This window comes from Pagrus pagrus (assembly GCF_965226575.1).
Source record: "Pagrus pagrus genome assembly, chromosome: 14".
Classification (NCBI taxonomy): Eukaryota; Metazoa; Chordata; class Actinopteri; order Spariformes; family Sparidae; genus Pagrus; species Pagrus pagrus.
The window spans coordinates 6355236-6370392 of record NC_140198.1 but is presented as its reverse complement, the minus strand read 5'-3'; the positions used below and the strand labels follow the sequence as shown (position 1 = coordinate 6370392).

General features: G+C 36.9%; 1 protein-coding gene across 2 annotated transcripts; it reads left to right on the top strand.

Annotated features, from left to right (window-relative positions):
• Nucleotides 1-3531: 3531 nt before the first annotated feature.
• orai2 (ORAI calcium release-activated calcium modulator 2) lies at nucleotides 3532-11037 on the top strand (the record flags this gene model as incomplete). 2 transcript variants are annotated; one of them, XM_084374643.1, is made up of 3 exons in its annotated part: nucleotides 3532-3855; nucleotides 6319-6554; nucleotides 7928-11037. In XM_084374643.1, the coding sequence occupies 2 exons, from the start codon at nucleotides 6324-6326 to the stop codon at nucleotides 8504-8506; spliced, it is 810 nt and encodes a 269-aa protein (XP_084230769.1). In that variant the 3' UTR covers nucleotides 8507-11037. The 2 variants fall into 2 exon arrangements, with proteins under 2 accessions (XP_084230769.1, XP_084230768.1); XM_084374642.1 differs by lacking the exon at nucleotides 3532-3855 and having other exon boundaries at nucleotides 6288-6554.
• Between the last annotated feature and the right edge of the window lie 4120 nt (nucleotides 11038-15157).

The window sequence follows — 15157 nt, the reverse complement described above, 5'->3', positions numbered from 1 at the left end:
CATCATATTTAGGTAATAGTAAATAGTAAAATAGTAAAGTACTACTACTATTTAGTAATAGTAAAAGAACAAGGCTGGCGATATTTAATAGTTTTCTAAGGCTAAAAAGCCCCAAAAGACTAAAACTAACATTGAATTCAGTCTACTAACTGTGGAGCCAAAACCTGATATGTCTTAATCATCTCTGTCATGAGCAGTGTTGTCCAAAATTAAAAGATCATAAATGAGCGGTGTTGTAAAAGGTACCCAAAAGTCATACTCGAGTAAAAGTTAAGATATGTTGAAAAAATACGACAAGACAATCCCCAGAATAAATGTTGCTCAGTATGTTTCAGCGAAACCATGGGAAGCCGTTCATTTGGCCGCTGTGTTGGCTTGTAATAATGTAATCTGCAAAGTAACTTGTAACTAAAGTTATCAAATAAATGTAGGGGAGCTGAAGTATAACAGTCCACTCCAAAATGTGGGGTGGAAGTATAAAGCAGCAGAAAATGGAAATACTATAAGTACAAGTACAAGTACAGTACTTGATTAAATCTTCCATTCAATCACTGTCAGAGTCATGAGTCATAAATAAATATATATTTGGAAGCCATTTTTCAGTAGGAACAAGCAGACAAATATACATGTTAGAGAAACCTGAAAGTCTTTTATTGAACTTGTTGGCATTAAGAGCTTGTTGTATTGATCTTCTGATGGTGTGGGTCTGCCTGATCGTGCTTTGGATACGACTGATCCAGTTTCTGCAAAGCATTTTTAGACTGCCATGCACTGCCCCCTTAGAAATCTTTAGTCCAACCAGGATTTGAGACTGCCAAAGCCCCTCTTCACTCAGAATAACAGAATGACTTCTGACACTTACTTTCTGAAAACCTCAAACTTTCTGATTATTTCCAGGTTCACGTGAAAATATTAGAGATTTTCATTGTGGTTTCAGACTTTTGGACCCCACTGTGTATCTGTTCTTTGATGCTTCACATCACACACCAGTATATTAACAGATTCATTGTGATTAATCTTATTAGAATTTGTTTATTTTTCTTTCCTCGTGTTTTTTTCGTCCTTGCATGACCTGCCGTGATATCGCTTGTTGTACATCTCCACGTCTGAGTTTAAATGCTGGAATTCTGTGTTATTTTTAAAAGCTTTAGTTGGCAACAGCACACATAATCTTCCCCAAATTCACATAAGCCCCTTTTATCTATGTGTGTAACACTGCACTACAACAGTGTGCTGTTTCATAATGAAATAAAGTCTTTACCGATAATCAAGTTTAAGTGCACATCAAAGGCGCAATTAGACTGAGATTAAGACAAGAATACTCTCGAGTCAGGGTCTCCGCTGAATAGATTAAGATCTGATTTTCATTAGTCTCTGTTTTCCATAACTGCCCTGATGAGGCAGAATGTGTGGGGACCAAGGTAAGGGGGAGCTGTTGATGACATGTCTACAGCTGTCCTGAAGTGTCAGGACATGTACTGTTATTGTTCCATGTTAGAGGAATGTGGTTAAATCGATTATGCAAAAGCAGGAATCTGACAGTTCGTTTTCACACTCCACTACTCACTAAAACTTTAAACAGCGCTGCCATTGTTATGATCACACGTGCAGGAGCATGACCAAAGATATCCTGAGAATGTTTGGGACGGCAGCGCTCAACAGAGCTCCTTTCTTGAGTTGTCTCACCACTATGCATCAGTGAACATTTCCTCAACATCTAGCTGCCAGCAATGGGAAAAACAGAAATGTTGTGGTGTGGAATCGAATTTGTTATTCAGGGCCTGAGAGACGGGCTGAGGTCATTTTTGGAGGTGTTTGGCATCAACATATAAAAAACAATTTATAAATGGAGATGTCTGAATCAACAGTTGGCAGCAATGAATGCACTGCTAGTGTTAGTGCCACCGGGGGACAAGGTGCCATGATAGTTTTCTACAGTTTACCAACTCAGGATGGTCTACTTACTATTTTTTTTACCCTGTTGTGATACTGAAGATAACATAAAGGGATTGTGTCATCTCACCAGTATGGATCACCACATGAAATGACATGACTAACACTGTGTGAAAGGTACCGTGCTTGATAACATTGCAACGACTGCGCCTTAAAAATAACAAGATTGACCAAGATTGTGTGTTTTTATGTGTTTGACATCTATCTTGTGCAGAATCACTGGATGAGGAGTAATTGAGGTCTGTTTTATTCAGGCGGTTTAACAAAATGACTGATTTTAGTTTAGTGTAGTGTGTTTATTTCGGTCTTGTAAAAAAAACAAAAAACAAATACAATAGACAAATATGAAAGTATAAATACAAAACAAAACGTAACAAAACAAAACAAAAACAAAACAAAACAAAACAAAACAAATCAGAACAAAAACACAACAAGCAATACAGTGCACTTTAAGGTCATGCATTTTAAGGTCATGCAATCATTTTTCTTCATATAATTGTTTCTGTGTTGCTAAGCTGCTCAAAATATTTAATATACATGATATTCACAATGAAATGGGCACTAAGCAGTCGGGAAGGGACAAAATATCAGTGCCAATATCAATGTTGTATTGCTTCCTCTTGTGATCACTTCCTCCTGACAATTTGACTTACCAGTGACTCTACTTCATAACTCCTTGTGCTGTAAACTTAATTAGCCCAGATTCAAAATAATTTAGTGAGCCATGGTTGTATTGTTTCTTTAAAAATGTAACTTTAAAGCTTCATGGCAGTTCAGACTTTTGCCAGTTTCTCGATATTTTAGATTGTAATGTTGGCACACATGAACATGGACACGCTGTGTGATAAACAGGCACTAAGCTAAGAGCCTGCACACTTTTTATGCATTGTTTCATCACAGTTGCTCATGAGATCATTTTTATTCTTTTAAAATATTGGAAAAATGGACCCCAGATGACATCAAATTTGGAAGACAGGCTGCTATTCGAAAGCTGAATCTTTTCCAGTTTTATAAAATATAGAACATCTCTTAGCCAGCAGGTGTGAGAAGGCGGTGTCTTTGATTTCCAAGTCATCAATATCAAAACCTCTGGTCAAGACAGGGGTAAAAGCTACATCTTTTTTGGACTTGGATGAAGGTGAGGTAGTGATTTAGTAATACCAAACAACACACTGAAGAATTTCATCCCAAACCAGTGAAAAATAAACAATGGGTGAGGTTTAGAAGACACAGACACAGAATCACTATAGTGCTGAAATTAGAAAAATTCATAACTTAGAAAGTAATTGGAGTACAGCTTTTTTTTTTTTTTTTAAGAAAATCTATTACATGAACTTGGGAAAGTTCTAGTAAGAGGTGCCTGATGTGGCTCTAAGTGCTGGCTACACTGTATATAATGCTATCTTAAATTAAACTCGGTATTATTATATAGTCATGACTCATGACACATCTCCACTCTGTGCTCTTGTTTGGTGAAAGTGGAAAAACAGGTTTGACACGTTTTCCTCAATGTACAGATTATTGTGCTTTTATTTTGAAGGCAACACGCCCAACCGGAAGCTTTATGCTAACGGCTTTAGTTTTCCGCAATCTTCCGCGGGTCTCCAGTCTGAACGGCCCCGAAACAGGAAGAAACGATGTCCGGCGGTCCTGTGTCGCAGTGAGGTAGAAAGACATCACCCAGGTACGCGAAATATGCTGGTGAGGAGTGAAACGACACACCCTGGCTTCACTGCTGGAGCTGAACGGAGGTGCTGTTAACTGCAGCCGAAGAGCGGAAGTTGTTCAACCAAAACAGCCGGAGCGGTGCGGGCGGTGTTGGTTTATTGTCGTGTCTCCAGTGTGGAGAGAAGACCTCGTTGGAGTTTGTATTTACAGTTCGGACGGCACTTCAACAGACAGGTGAGATGAAAGTAGTCTAGTTGTCTAATTGCTTAACAGACGAGCAACTTCATTAGAAATGGTGTTGATTAGTTAGCTAGCTAACTAGCTAGCAAGAGGAGTTGTTTTTTTTTAGCTAGTTAACGTCTGAATATTGGCGCACTGTAAGTCCTGCTCATAAAGACAAGTGGAGGTGATGCATCCTCAATATTTTTTATTTGCATTAATGTCAGCGATTTCCATTTTGATTAAAATAACTGCAGCACTGTTTTAGACTTTGCTTTCTGTAAGCTAAACTTGGTAAACGGATCCTGCTAACTTACCACAGGTCTAAATATACATTGAGACGTAAAGGTGCACTCATCTGCTAAAGTGTTACCCCTGCAGGGGGTTTACACTAGGACAGAGCCTTCTTTCCTCTCTGAATAAGATAATGCAACTCATCTATTGCATTTTTTCCCCCCCTGGTAATGCATCACTTTAAATCTCCTCATTTAAATGCACAGCTGTTTTTGACGTTGTTGACAAGCCAATTTTGTGCTTCCAGTGTAATAACTGCTAAGTAAATGCAGTGGATATGAAGTATTTCCTATTTGGCTCACTGCCTTCGTTACCTTGATGGTGATGAGTAAGTTTAGACAAACTTGGAAAACCAGTGGTTTGTGTTTGCACAAAGTCTTGTGGTTAGTAGAGAGGAAGCTGTGCTGACATGTCAGAGCTTCAAAGGTGACAGTGGTTGAGACTACACGACGTGGCCAAAAGTATATAGACACTTGAAGATTTCAAGATTTTCAGGGCTGATACCGATTATTTGAAAACGAGAAGACTGAAAACTGATATTTGGGACCGATATTCATTTGCAGTAAAAAGTGAAAATCTTTGTGTCAAAATTTCCAACAACCAGGGATGAAAATAAACCTGAGTACAATCTACTCAAGTGCTGTTCTCAAAGGTCCTATTTGTAAAAAGAAATGTTTTTGGCTCTCCTCGGGATGGCAGCTGGCCCGTCCTACAAGCATTATTCGGTGCTTATAGGCTATTAATTGCGACGTGTTACCAATCAGATATTGCTGTAGCACATTTTTAAATTAGTTTATTTTATCGGCAATCCGACAGGAAAATCACCAAAACTGATAATTGGATATCGACCTCGATAATCGGCCTGGGATAATAATCGGTCTACTCCTAGTAACGACACTAGGGGTAGACTGATAAAGTGTATGTACATCAGGGATCGACTGATATGGCTTTTTCAGAAATCTTTTAGAAATCAAGGAGACTGAAACCCGATATTTGGGACCGATATTCATTTGCAGTAAAAATAAAAATCTTTGTGTCTAAATAATGAAATAAACCTAAGTATGATCTACTCAAGTACTGTTCTTGAGTACAATTTTGAGGTACTATAACTGTAACTACTTACTCTAACTAGTAGAAGTACTAAGTAGTAGTTACTAGTTACCTTGCAGATTCAGATTATTCTGTGTTTCTATTTCTATTCTGTCGCTAATGGGATGCAGTGATTTCTAACTTCACCATGTTTTATGACAAAATAAATTGATATTTTCTTTCTTTAATCTTTCCAATCTTCTCGGTAGGGAAATATTGTCAGGAAACAGGAAATAGCAGCACAGTTGCTGCTATTTTTAAAACTCCATTCATTTAAATTCATGCTTTATCTTCCTCATGATAGTTCTTTCCTGTTCTCCCTCTATCTCCTAAAGCTCCTACTTGCACACCCACACTTAGACAGGGGGGGGGGCCTAACAGCATGCAGGAGCAAAACATTATTGAGACAGATGGACCTCATGCCCTGCAGAATTCCTAACACAGATTGCACTGATATAATATAGAAAGATAGAATTATACATTTTGGGGAATTAAGTATAATTGTGCGTTGTTTATCTTGGTGCATCCTGCTATTTCATCATGCATTATATAGAGATTCCTGCTGCCTGTTTAATAATGTCCGTCAGTGCACATACATACAAGGACTCTTGCCAAATACCTCTTTGCGCACATGCTGCAAGTAAGATGATCATTCTGGCAGTGCAAGGTTTTATTCCTTAACCACTTTCACCCTGTATTTTCATGGGGGGTAGATAAATTCATAGACAGATCTGACAGGAAAATAATCTCTTTAACTTAATATCATGCATTCACTCTTTCTGTATGTTTATCCTGTGTTGGTGTTGGCTTTATGTTAATGCGATGGAGTGCATTTCAGACTTGTGTCATGTTACTAGAATGTTACTGGGTCTGACTGCTTAGAAATGCACTCACCCTCTCCGAGAATGTCACGCTGAATTGCCATCACTTAACCAAGCGATGCATGTCGAACAGGAAAAGGATTCTTTTATGTAATTATGATTTAATCTCACAACTTGCTTCCTCTTATGTTAGTTTAGTTTAGTGTTCATGTTTAGTGAGGAGAATTTGGAAATAGCGTTGATATGACTGACTCTATCTTTTTATACCCACCAGGTGCCATGAGCAGTGAGCTTAACGTGCCTATGGGCTCCCCAGCCCCAGGGGTCTCAGAGCGGGCTCCCGATGGCGGGGGGATGGACTACAGGGACTGGGTGCGACGCAGTTACCTGGAGCTGGTCAGCTCCAACCACCACTCCGTGCAGGCCCTGTCCTGGAGGAAACTCTACCTGAGCCGGGCCAAGCTGAAGGCCTCCAGCAGGACCTCTGCACTGCTCTCTGGCTTTGCAATGGTCAGTCGTATTCTGCTTCAGTGCAACACAGCCTCTTAAAGGACACAACGTTGTTCTTCATGTTTACAGGCATTCCAGTACCACAAAGCTTGACCTAGATAATCAGTATCCGGTAACTAGCATGTCACATGAAACTCTGTTGTGGTTATGAATTGGTTTTAAACTTCCTGTTTGTTCTTTCAAGATTTCAGTGTTGTCTGCTAAACAGCAACCTTAATGCTTATAGTTTGTCTGCTGGGCTGAATTTTTTGATAACATATATCATTGTATGGTTGATTTATGGCAACTAACCATCAGTTCTTCAACATCTGAGCATTCTGAAAAAGCAAACAATAGAAAATAAAGAAAAAACAGAAAACAGAACATTGACAGCACTTGAAGTTTTAGCCACAAGCTAGGGTTTATACAGCTGTGTGCATCATAAATATACAGGACACAAAGCATTTTCTATTCATAATTTCATTTCATAAGTTTGACAGTCAGTTAATTGAAAACATCCTCCGGCTCCAGCTCCTAAAATGTGAGCAATTGCAGCTTGTCTATGTGTTTTATGTATTTTCTTATCAGTTTAGTGTGGCAGATGGCTCTAAATGCTACAATACCATGAGTCTCAGCCACCAGAGATGTGAATCAGAGCTGCAGGAAATCAAAAACACTTCCTCTTTGCAAATAGAAACAAAACACCTCGCCCATTTCACACCTCATTTCATCTAAAGTTTGAGCTTTACCTTTGACTTTTCCTAAGTGCACCTACAGTCACAGGATGTTTCTCACAGAAATTTACTTTGGGTGTGATAGCTGGCGACAGGCTTGTACCTTTTCTGCACATTCAGATATTTATATATGATATATGAAAATTTAATGTCACGATTACCCTGTCCAACATAATTGTGATTCACGATATTATCCAGATAATTCTCAAAATGTCCTTAGAGCTCTTAAAATTGCACTAAATCTTACATTTTGTTTGGTAACGTATATATTTATTGCATCACACAGAGGACGCACCTCTTTTTTTTTTTTAAATGAAAAAACAAAGAAAGAATCTTAAGTAATAAATCATGAGGTCCTCTTGCACAAATAAAAAATGAACAAATGGAGATAACCTCATATCCTTGTCGGTCTTATAGTATTTCTAGTATTTACACAAATCCAGTTGAACTTATTTTTCTGAGTGTAAGATGTTCAAGACATGAACTCAGCCATGACGACAGAAATCAGGAAGCATATGCAGGACTGTACTGTGAGTAGATAGAGACTGAATTTCACTTGTCCTTTAAAATGACTTCAGGACATCAGAGGAGTTAGAAAATGACTGGGTTTGTTTCCATGGACATGTAGTAACTTGGTTTTCGCTGGTATTCGGTTCAAAGGTGGCCATGGTGGAGGTGGAGCTGGAGATGAAGTACTGTTACCCTCCTGTGCTCCTCATTGCCTTCAGTGTGTGCACCACCGTGCTGGTGGCGGTGCATCTCTTCGCTCTGCTGATCAGCACCTGCATCCTGCCCAACGTGGAGGCCGTCAGCAACATCCACAACCTCAACTCTGTCAGCGAGTCACCCCACGAGCGTATGCACCACTACATCGAGCTGGCCTGGGGCTTTTCCACGGCCCTGGGCATCCTGCTGTTTCTAGCAGAGGTGGTGCTCCTGTGCTGGATCAAGTTCCTACCAGTAGACTCGAGCCGGAGCGGACCCCCCTGCAGCTCCTCGACAGCCACCGATGCGACACAGCCTACACCATTAACTGGGCCGCAGGACAGTGGCTGGAAGGCCGCGCTGGCCTCCACCATCATCATGGTCCCAGTGGGGGTGATTTTTTTGGTGTTCACCATTCACTTCTATCGCTCTCTGGTGCGCCACAAGACAGAGCGTCACCACCAGGAGATCGAGGAACTGCACAAGATTAAGGTGCAGCTAGACGGCCACGAGAGAGGCCTCCAGACTGTGTGATGACATGACGGCAGCTTTAAGGACTTTCTTTGTATCCCATATTTATCTACCCCCCTCCCCTCTGTGACGTTTGTTCTGGTCTTTGTTGATGCCTCGCTTGGACTCATAAGGTGAGCCTGAAAGCTCCTCACTTTGCAGCACAGACAGCCAATACAAGTCAGACTGCTAATTTATTCTTAAGGTAAAGTTAAGGTAAATTATTGCGTTGTAGTGTGTTTTTGATGTGTAATGACTGTTGGTCATGGATAATGTACAAAGGTTTACAGAAAAAGGGCTTCTATGTTCTGTGTGCCATTTTTGTGCCATGTCTGTTTTCACGTTCGGGTTGGGCGACAATAGCTGGTTCCATTTTGGATCTGGTTCTTAAAATATCTGGATTCACTCAGAGGCTAACAGATCTCTTATTGAATCTTTTGTTGTCAATCACTTCTTGCTAGCAAAGAGCGTCCGTCACTTTTGAGCAGAAGAAATGTGAAATTCAGCCGGAAGCTTAAGCTAATTTATGTTACTGCTGTAAGTTAGTTGCCATAATGGAACAATTTAACTAGACTGTTGTTTGATCACTGCGCCCTATTGTAAGCTGGTTTCTGTGCAGATTGTTGCCACTAACGATTATGTCCAATATTGATTTATCTGCCAATTGTTTTCACGATTAATCAATTATGTGTTTAGTCTGTAAAATATCAAAAAATATTGGAAAAATGCTCATGAAAACTTCCCAGTTTTTTTCCAACCAACAGCCCCAAACCCAAAGGCTCTTCAATTACTTTCATAAATGACCATAAAGAAAACTAGTAAATCATGTTTAAGAAGATGAAACCAGCAAATGTTTGACATTTTTGCTTTGAAAATGACAAATAACAATCAACAGAATCAAAATTAGTCTTATGATTGATTCATCAATTCATCTTTATAGCTCTATTCTTTATTATTAGTTTAACAACAGTACTTCATTGGTGTGTCACTTCAGTTTCAGTTGTAGGAGGTTAAACTTTTATTCATATATCAACGATTTAAAGATCCCACTTGTAGGAAAGGTGATAGTTGAGTCTCATTCCTAACTCGTCAAATACGGACGCTTTACTGGCTGACTGGACCTACAAACCCAAAGCATTAATATTAAACAACCTGTAAAACCCAAAGTGTTTGACAAGTAGGGATTGAGACAAGACTATTAACTTTCTTTCAAATTGAACCTTCAAGCTGATGAATTTAATGGCTATGAGTCGCAAGTAGCTTAAAAAAACTGATCGGACACTCTCGGTCTGAACAGCTAGCTGCACGGCTAACTGTGCTAACTATTGTAGCTAACGGCACTAAGGGGTCACTGGTGATATACTGCCCCCTACTTGTTTTGAATACGAATTTGACAGGTGGCCAATCTTACATATGGTACCTTTTTTTTTTTAAAGAATTGCTCAGGCAGAGTAATTGCTTATCAAAATAGTTGAAGATTAACGGAATAGTTGACTAATCAATTAATCAGTGCAGCTGGATTCAATAAGAGATACTAAAAGGTTTTGATTTAACAAAGTGATTCAGATCAGATGAAACGCTATCGAACCCCAACCCTGTTTCGTGGATTATGTGGTGAGCGCAGGCCTCACTCTTCACACTCAACCTGCTCCTCAGTCAGGCTCATACTTCACATAAACCTGAGCTTGTTGTTTTAACCTTAAGTCATGCATCACACTGCACGTGTTTAGTAAAAGAAAAAGTTCTGTTGTTGAGTCTTAAAAAATGTTACATTCTCTTTTCACTGTGTTTTTTACATCCAAAATCTCAGACAAGCCTCAAACGTTTTGTCATTCTCTTCCTTCAAATAGCTTTTACTGTCTTTTACGAAAGATCACTTGCCTGTGTAAAAGGTGTCATACCAATCAACTCTGCATACTGATGCTGCTCAAAGTGCTTAATTATGTGTCACAGTCCAAATATAGTTCTGCCTTACAGAGTTGTTGCCTTTTATGAACTGCTGTTTTTGCTTGAGGTCATAACACAAGCAGATCTGTTTGCCGAGAATGCAGTCAAGTTAAAATGACTAATGTGTAAACGTTGAGTTGGATGGAGGTCCAAAGGGCTGGAGAAAAGGTCAGAATGGAAATGAGAACAGTAGCACGGTGCATGTTGTAAACAGCATGACCCAGTGACCCCCAGTTTACTGTATATACTAAATATCCGAGACCTTTCTGTTAGAGTTGGCGCTGCCTTGAATGAGGTCAACAATGTTACTGTGTTTTAAAAAAGTAAAATGTACCAACCTGTTTTTACATTCCAAATAAGATGACTGACCAAAGTGTTGCTCAGTTGTGTGTTTCTTGCTTCTCAGAGGAGACAAAAGTGCACTTGTAGTTGTTTAGTTGTACAGTGAGTGAGTACCGGGGTTCTTATCAGAGGGTATCTTGCTTTGTCTCATGTTGGTGGATTTGTGTTTCTGAAATGAATGCTGCAGAGGTCGTGGAGACCTGTGTTGGAAGATGAAATTCACAGCCTGCAACAGACTTCCAAAATAAAAGCAAATATTAAAGGTCTCTGTCTTTTGTGTGTCTATAAGCAGTCACAGCCACTGGAGAGCAGGATAAACACGATTGCAGTGTGTTGCAAGTGTTGTGGAAACAGGCACATCCCCCTGTTGCCAAGAATAATGAATTATTTTGACACAGTTATATTATTTTGTAGAGGAGTTGAAGCTGTTTACATGAGCTACAAGGATAAATTATTGAATTTGAGAAAACGTGTGAAACTGAGTTAAAACTTTACTGTTTTGTTTTGTTTTTTCAGGAAAAAAAAAATTCTAATGTGTGAAAACACTGAAATCCTTTGTTAGTTTCAGGAGAAAACATTTTATTTTTTTTTTTTTTCTGGAGAATAATTAAAAAACAACTTTATTTTCCAGGAGTGAAAAATCTAAATGTTCGAGTCAAAAATGTTCATGTGTGATGACTGAAAAAAGTTTTTCAGGAGATTTTTTTTCATGAATGATATATATATATATATATATTTTTATTTTATTTTTTTTTTTCAAGAGAAAAAAAGATATTCATTCTTTTTTTCAATTTTTTTATTCATGTGTGAATAAAACTTTTATTCAAGAGTTTTTTTCACGTGTGAAACTGAGTGAAAACCTGTTTTTCTATTATGAGGAGAAAACATGTTTTTGCATTTTTTTTTCAGGAACATTTTTTTGAGTGAAAGCGACTTTTTTTTTTCAGAAGAAAAAAAGTGATTACAAAATTTTTACAAGAGAATTTTTTCACGTGTGAAATTGAGTTGGGTTTTTTTTTCAGGAGAAAAAAAATGATAATGTGTGAAAACACTAAAATCTTTTTTTTTTTTTCAGGAGAAAACATTTTTTTTCCAGATTTTTTTTTTCATGAGTGAAACCGACTTTTTTTTTCCAGGAGTGAAAAATCTAAATGTTGGAGTCAAAAGTGTTCATGTGTGAAGCCGAGTAAAAAAGATTTTTCAGGAGAATTTTTTTTCTGGTGGATTTGTGTTTCTGAAATGAATACTGCAGAGGTCGTGGAGACCTGTGTCTATAAGCAGTCACAGCCACTGGAGAGCAGGATAAACAAGTTTGCAGTGTGTTGCAAGTGTTGTGGAAACAGGCACATCCCCCTGTTGCCAAGAATAATGAACTATTTTGACAAAGTTATATTATTTTGTAGAGCAGTTGAAGCTGTTTACATGAGCTACAGGGATAAATTATTGAATTTGAGAAAACCCAAGAACAATATATTAGCCTAGAGTTTGATTAAGCCACACTAGTGTCCTGGTTTTATGGATAACGTTGTTCTGATGGTCATGCCAGATCAAAACATTTCAATAAAATTAATTTATTATTAATTAAAATTCCGGGAGAATTTTTTTTAATGATCAAAACTGAGTGAAATCTTTTTTCCAGGAGAAAGAAAAGGTTTCATGTTACACCGAGTGAGAATTTTTTCAGGAGAATTTTTGTTTCCAGGAGACTTATTTTCACTGAAACAGTGGAAAAAAAAAATGTTCAGGATCATTTTTAAATAATTTATCGGGTGAAATATTTTAATTTCACTCGATAAATGTATTTATTTTTTAATGTTTTTTCGAGAGAATTTTTTCATGTGTGAAACTGAGTAAAAACTTGCTGTTTTTTTTCAGGAAAAAAAAAATCTAATGTGTGAAAACACTGAAATCCTTTTTTATTTTCAGGAGAAAACATTTTTTTTGCATTTTTTTCCCGGAGAATTCTTTTTTTCATGAGCAAAACCGACTTTTTTTTCCAGGAGTGAAAAATCAAGATAAAACTGAGTAAGATTTTTTTTTCATAAGTGAAAACAAGATCAAACGTTTTTCCAAGAGTTTCGTTCACGTGTGAAACTGAGTGAAAACTTGTTTTCTATTTTGAGGAGAATTTTTTTCTTCATGACTGAAACCAACTTTTTTTCATAAGAATAAAAGTGATTACATTTTTTTTTTTTTTCCAGGATAATTTTTTCATGAGTGAAACTGAGTAAAAACTTGTTTCTTTATTTTCAGGAAAAAATATTTTTACCGGAGAATTTTTTTTTTTCATGAGTGAAAAATCTAAATGTTCGAGTCAAAAGTGTTCATGTGTGAAGCCGAGTAAAAAAGATTTTTCAGGAGAATTTTTTTTCTGGTGGATTTGTGTTTCTGAAATGAATGCTGCAGAGGTCGTGGAGACCTGTGTTGGAAGATGAAATTCACAGCCTTCAACAGACTTCCAAAATAAAAGCAAATATTAAAGGTCTCGCTGTCTTCTGTGTGTCTATAAGCAGTCACAGCCACTGGAGAGCAGGATAAACAAGTTTGCAGTGTGTTGCAAGCGTTGTGGAAACAAGCACATCCCCCTGTTGCCAAGAATAATGAATTATTTTGACACAGTTATATTATTTTGTAGAGCAGTTGAAGCTGTTTACATGAGCTACAAGGATAAATTATTGAATTTGAGAAAACACAAGAACAATATATTAGCCTAGAGTTTGATTAAGCCACACTAGTGTCGTGGTTTTATGGAGAGCGTTGTTTTGATGGTCATGCCAGATCAAAACATTTCAATAAAATTAATTATTATTAATTCAAAGTAATTCCGGGAGAATTTTTTTTAATGATCAAAACTGAGTGAAATCTTTTTTCCAGGAGAAAGAAAAGGTTTCATGTTACACCGAGTGAGAATTTTTGTTTCCAGGAGACTTATTTTTAGTGAAACAGTGAAAAAAAAAATGTTCAGGATCATTTTTAAATAATTTATCGGGTGAAATATTTTAATTTCACTGACTGAAACCAACTTTTTTTCATAAGAAAAAAGTGATTACATTTTTTTTTCAGGATAATTTTTTCATGAGTGAAACTGAGTAAAAACTTGTTTTTTTATTTTCAGGAAAAAATATTTTTACCGGAGAATTTTTTTTTTCATGAGTGAAACCAACTTTTTTTTTTCCAGGAGTGAAAAATCTAAATGTTCGAGTCAACGTTCGTCGTTCATCTGTGAAACCCGAGTGATAAAAAAAAAATTCAAGAGAATTTTCAAGAGAGTGAATTTTTTTTCAGGTGAAATTTTTTTTTTTTTTTTTTCAGGTCAAAAAATAAAAGTCAAAAATTCATTTTTCAGGAGATTATTTTTTATGAGAGAAACTGACTTATTTTTCAGGAGAAAAAAGTGATTAAAAGAGATTTTTCAAGAGAATTTTTTGATGAATGAAACAGAGTCACTGACAGTGATAAAAAAAAAAAAATTTCAGGAGAATTTTGTGTAAAAATGAATAAAAGAAAAAATAATTGATTAAAACAAGTGATTAAAAATTTTAAAAATTCAGCCAAATTTTTTTTTTAAAAATTTCAGGATAAATTTTTTTCAAGACTGAAACCGAATCTCTTTTTTTTTTCAGGAGAAAACAAATGTTCATGTGTGAAACAGAGTGATTAAACATAACATTTTCAAGATAGTGAAACTTTTTCAGGCAAAAAAAAGTAAAAAATGTATTTTTTGTCCAGGTGAAATTGTTTTCATGAGTGGAACTGAGTAAAAACCTTTTTTATTTCAGCAGTGATAAAATTCATTTTCAGGAGAATTTCTTTTCCACGAGATGAATGAAACTGAGTAATCTTTTTTTTCAGGAGAAATCTGTGAATCCGTGTCATTAAAAACATTTTTGAAAGAGAATTTTTTTCTCCGACCGAAATCTTTTTTTTCCAGGCAGTTTGTGTGAAACCGAGCAAAGAGGAGAGTGAAAATAAATTATTTCAATTAAATTTTTTCTGCATGTTGCGTGTGTTTGTTTTTGTAATACTTATTTTGACCACAAGAGGCTGACGTGCACCACTACCTCATGTTCTAATGACTAAAAGCGTTCATGTTTTCTTCCAGGGGAGTTTAAATTTCTCTGTGCACACTAAACACAAGACACACCTATTGCTTATCACACATGCGAAAATATTTTTTTATTCAGTCAGTTTCACACATAAAAAAAAAAAAAAATTCCCCTGAATATTTTCTTTACGTTTTCACACATAGAAACAAAATAACTTCAGGATTGCTCTGGCAAAACCTTTTTTCCCTTCAGTTGGCAAGTCATAAAGAGTCACTTGCTCCTCAGGCATTTCAATAAAATGGTGCAATAAAACATTGCGTCAATTTGCTCTGCAGCTGCA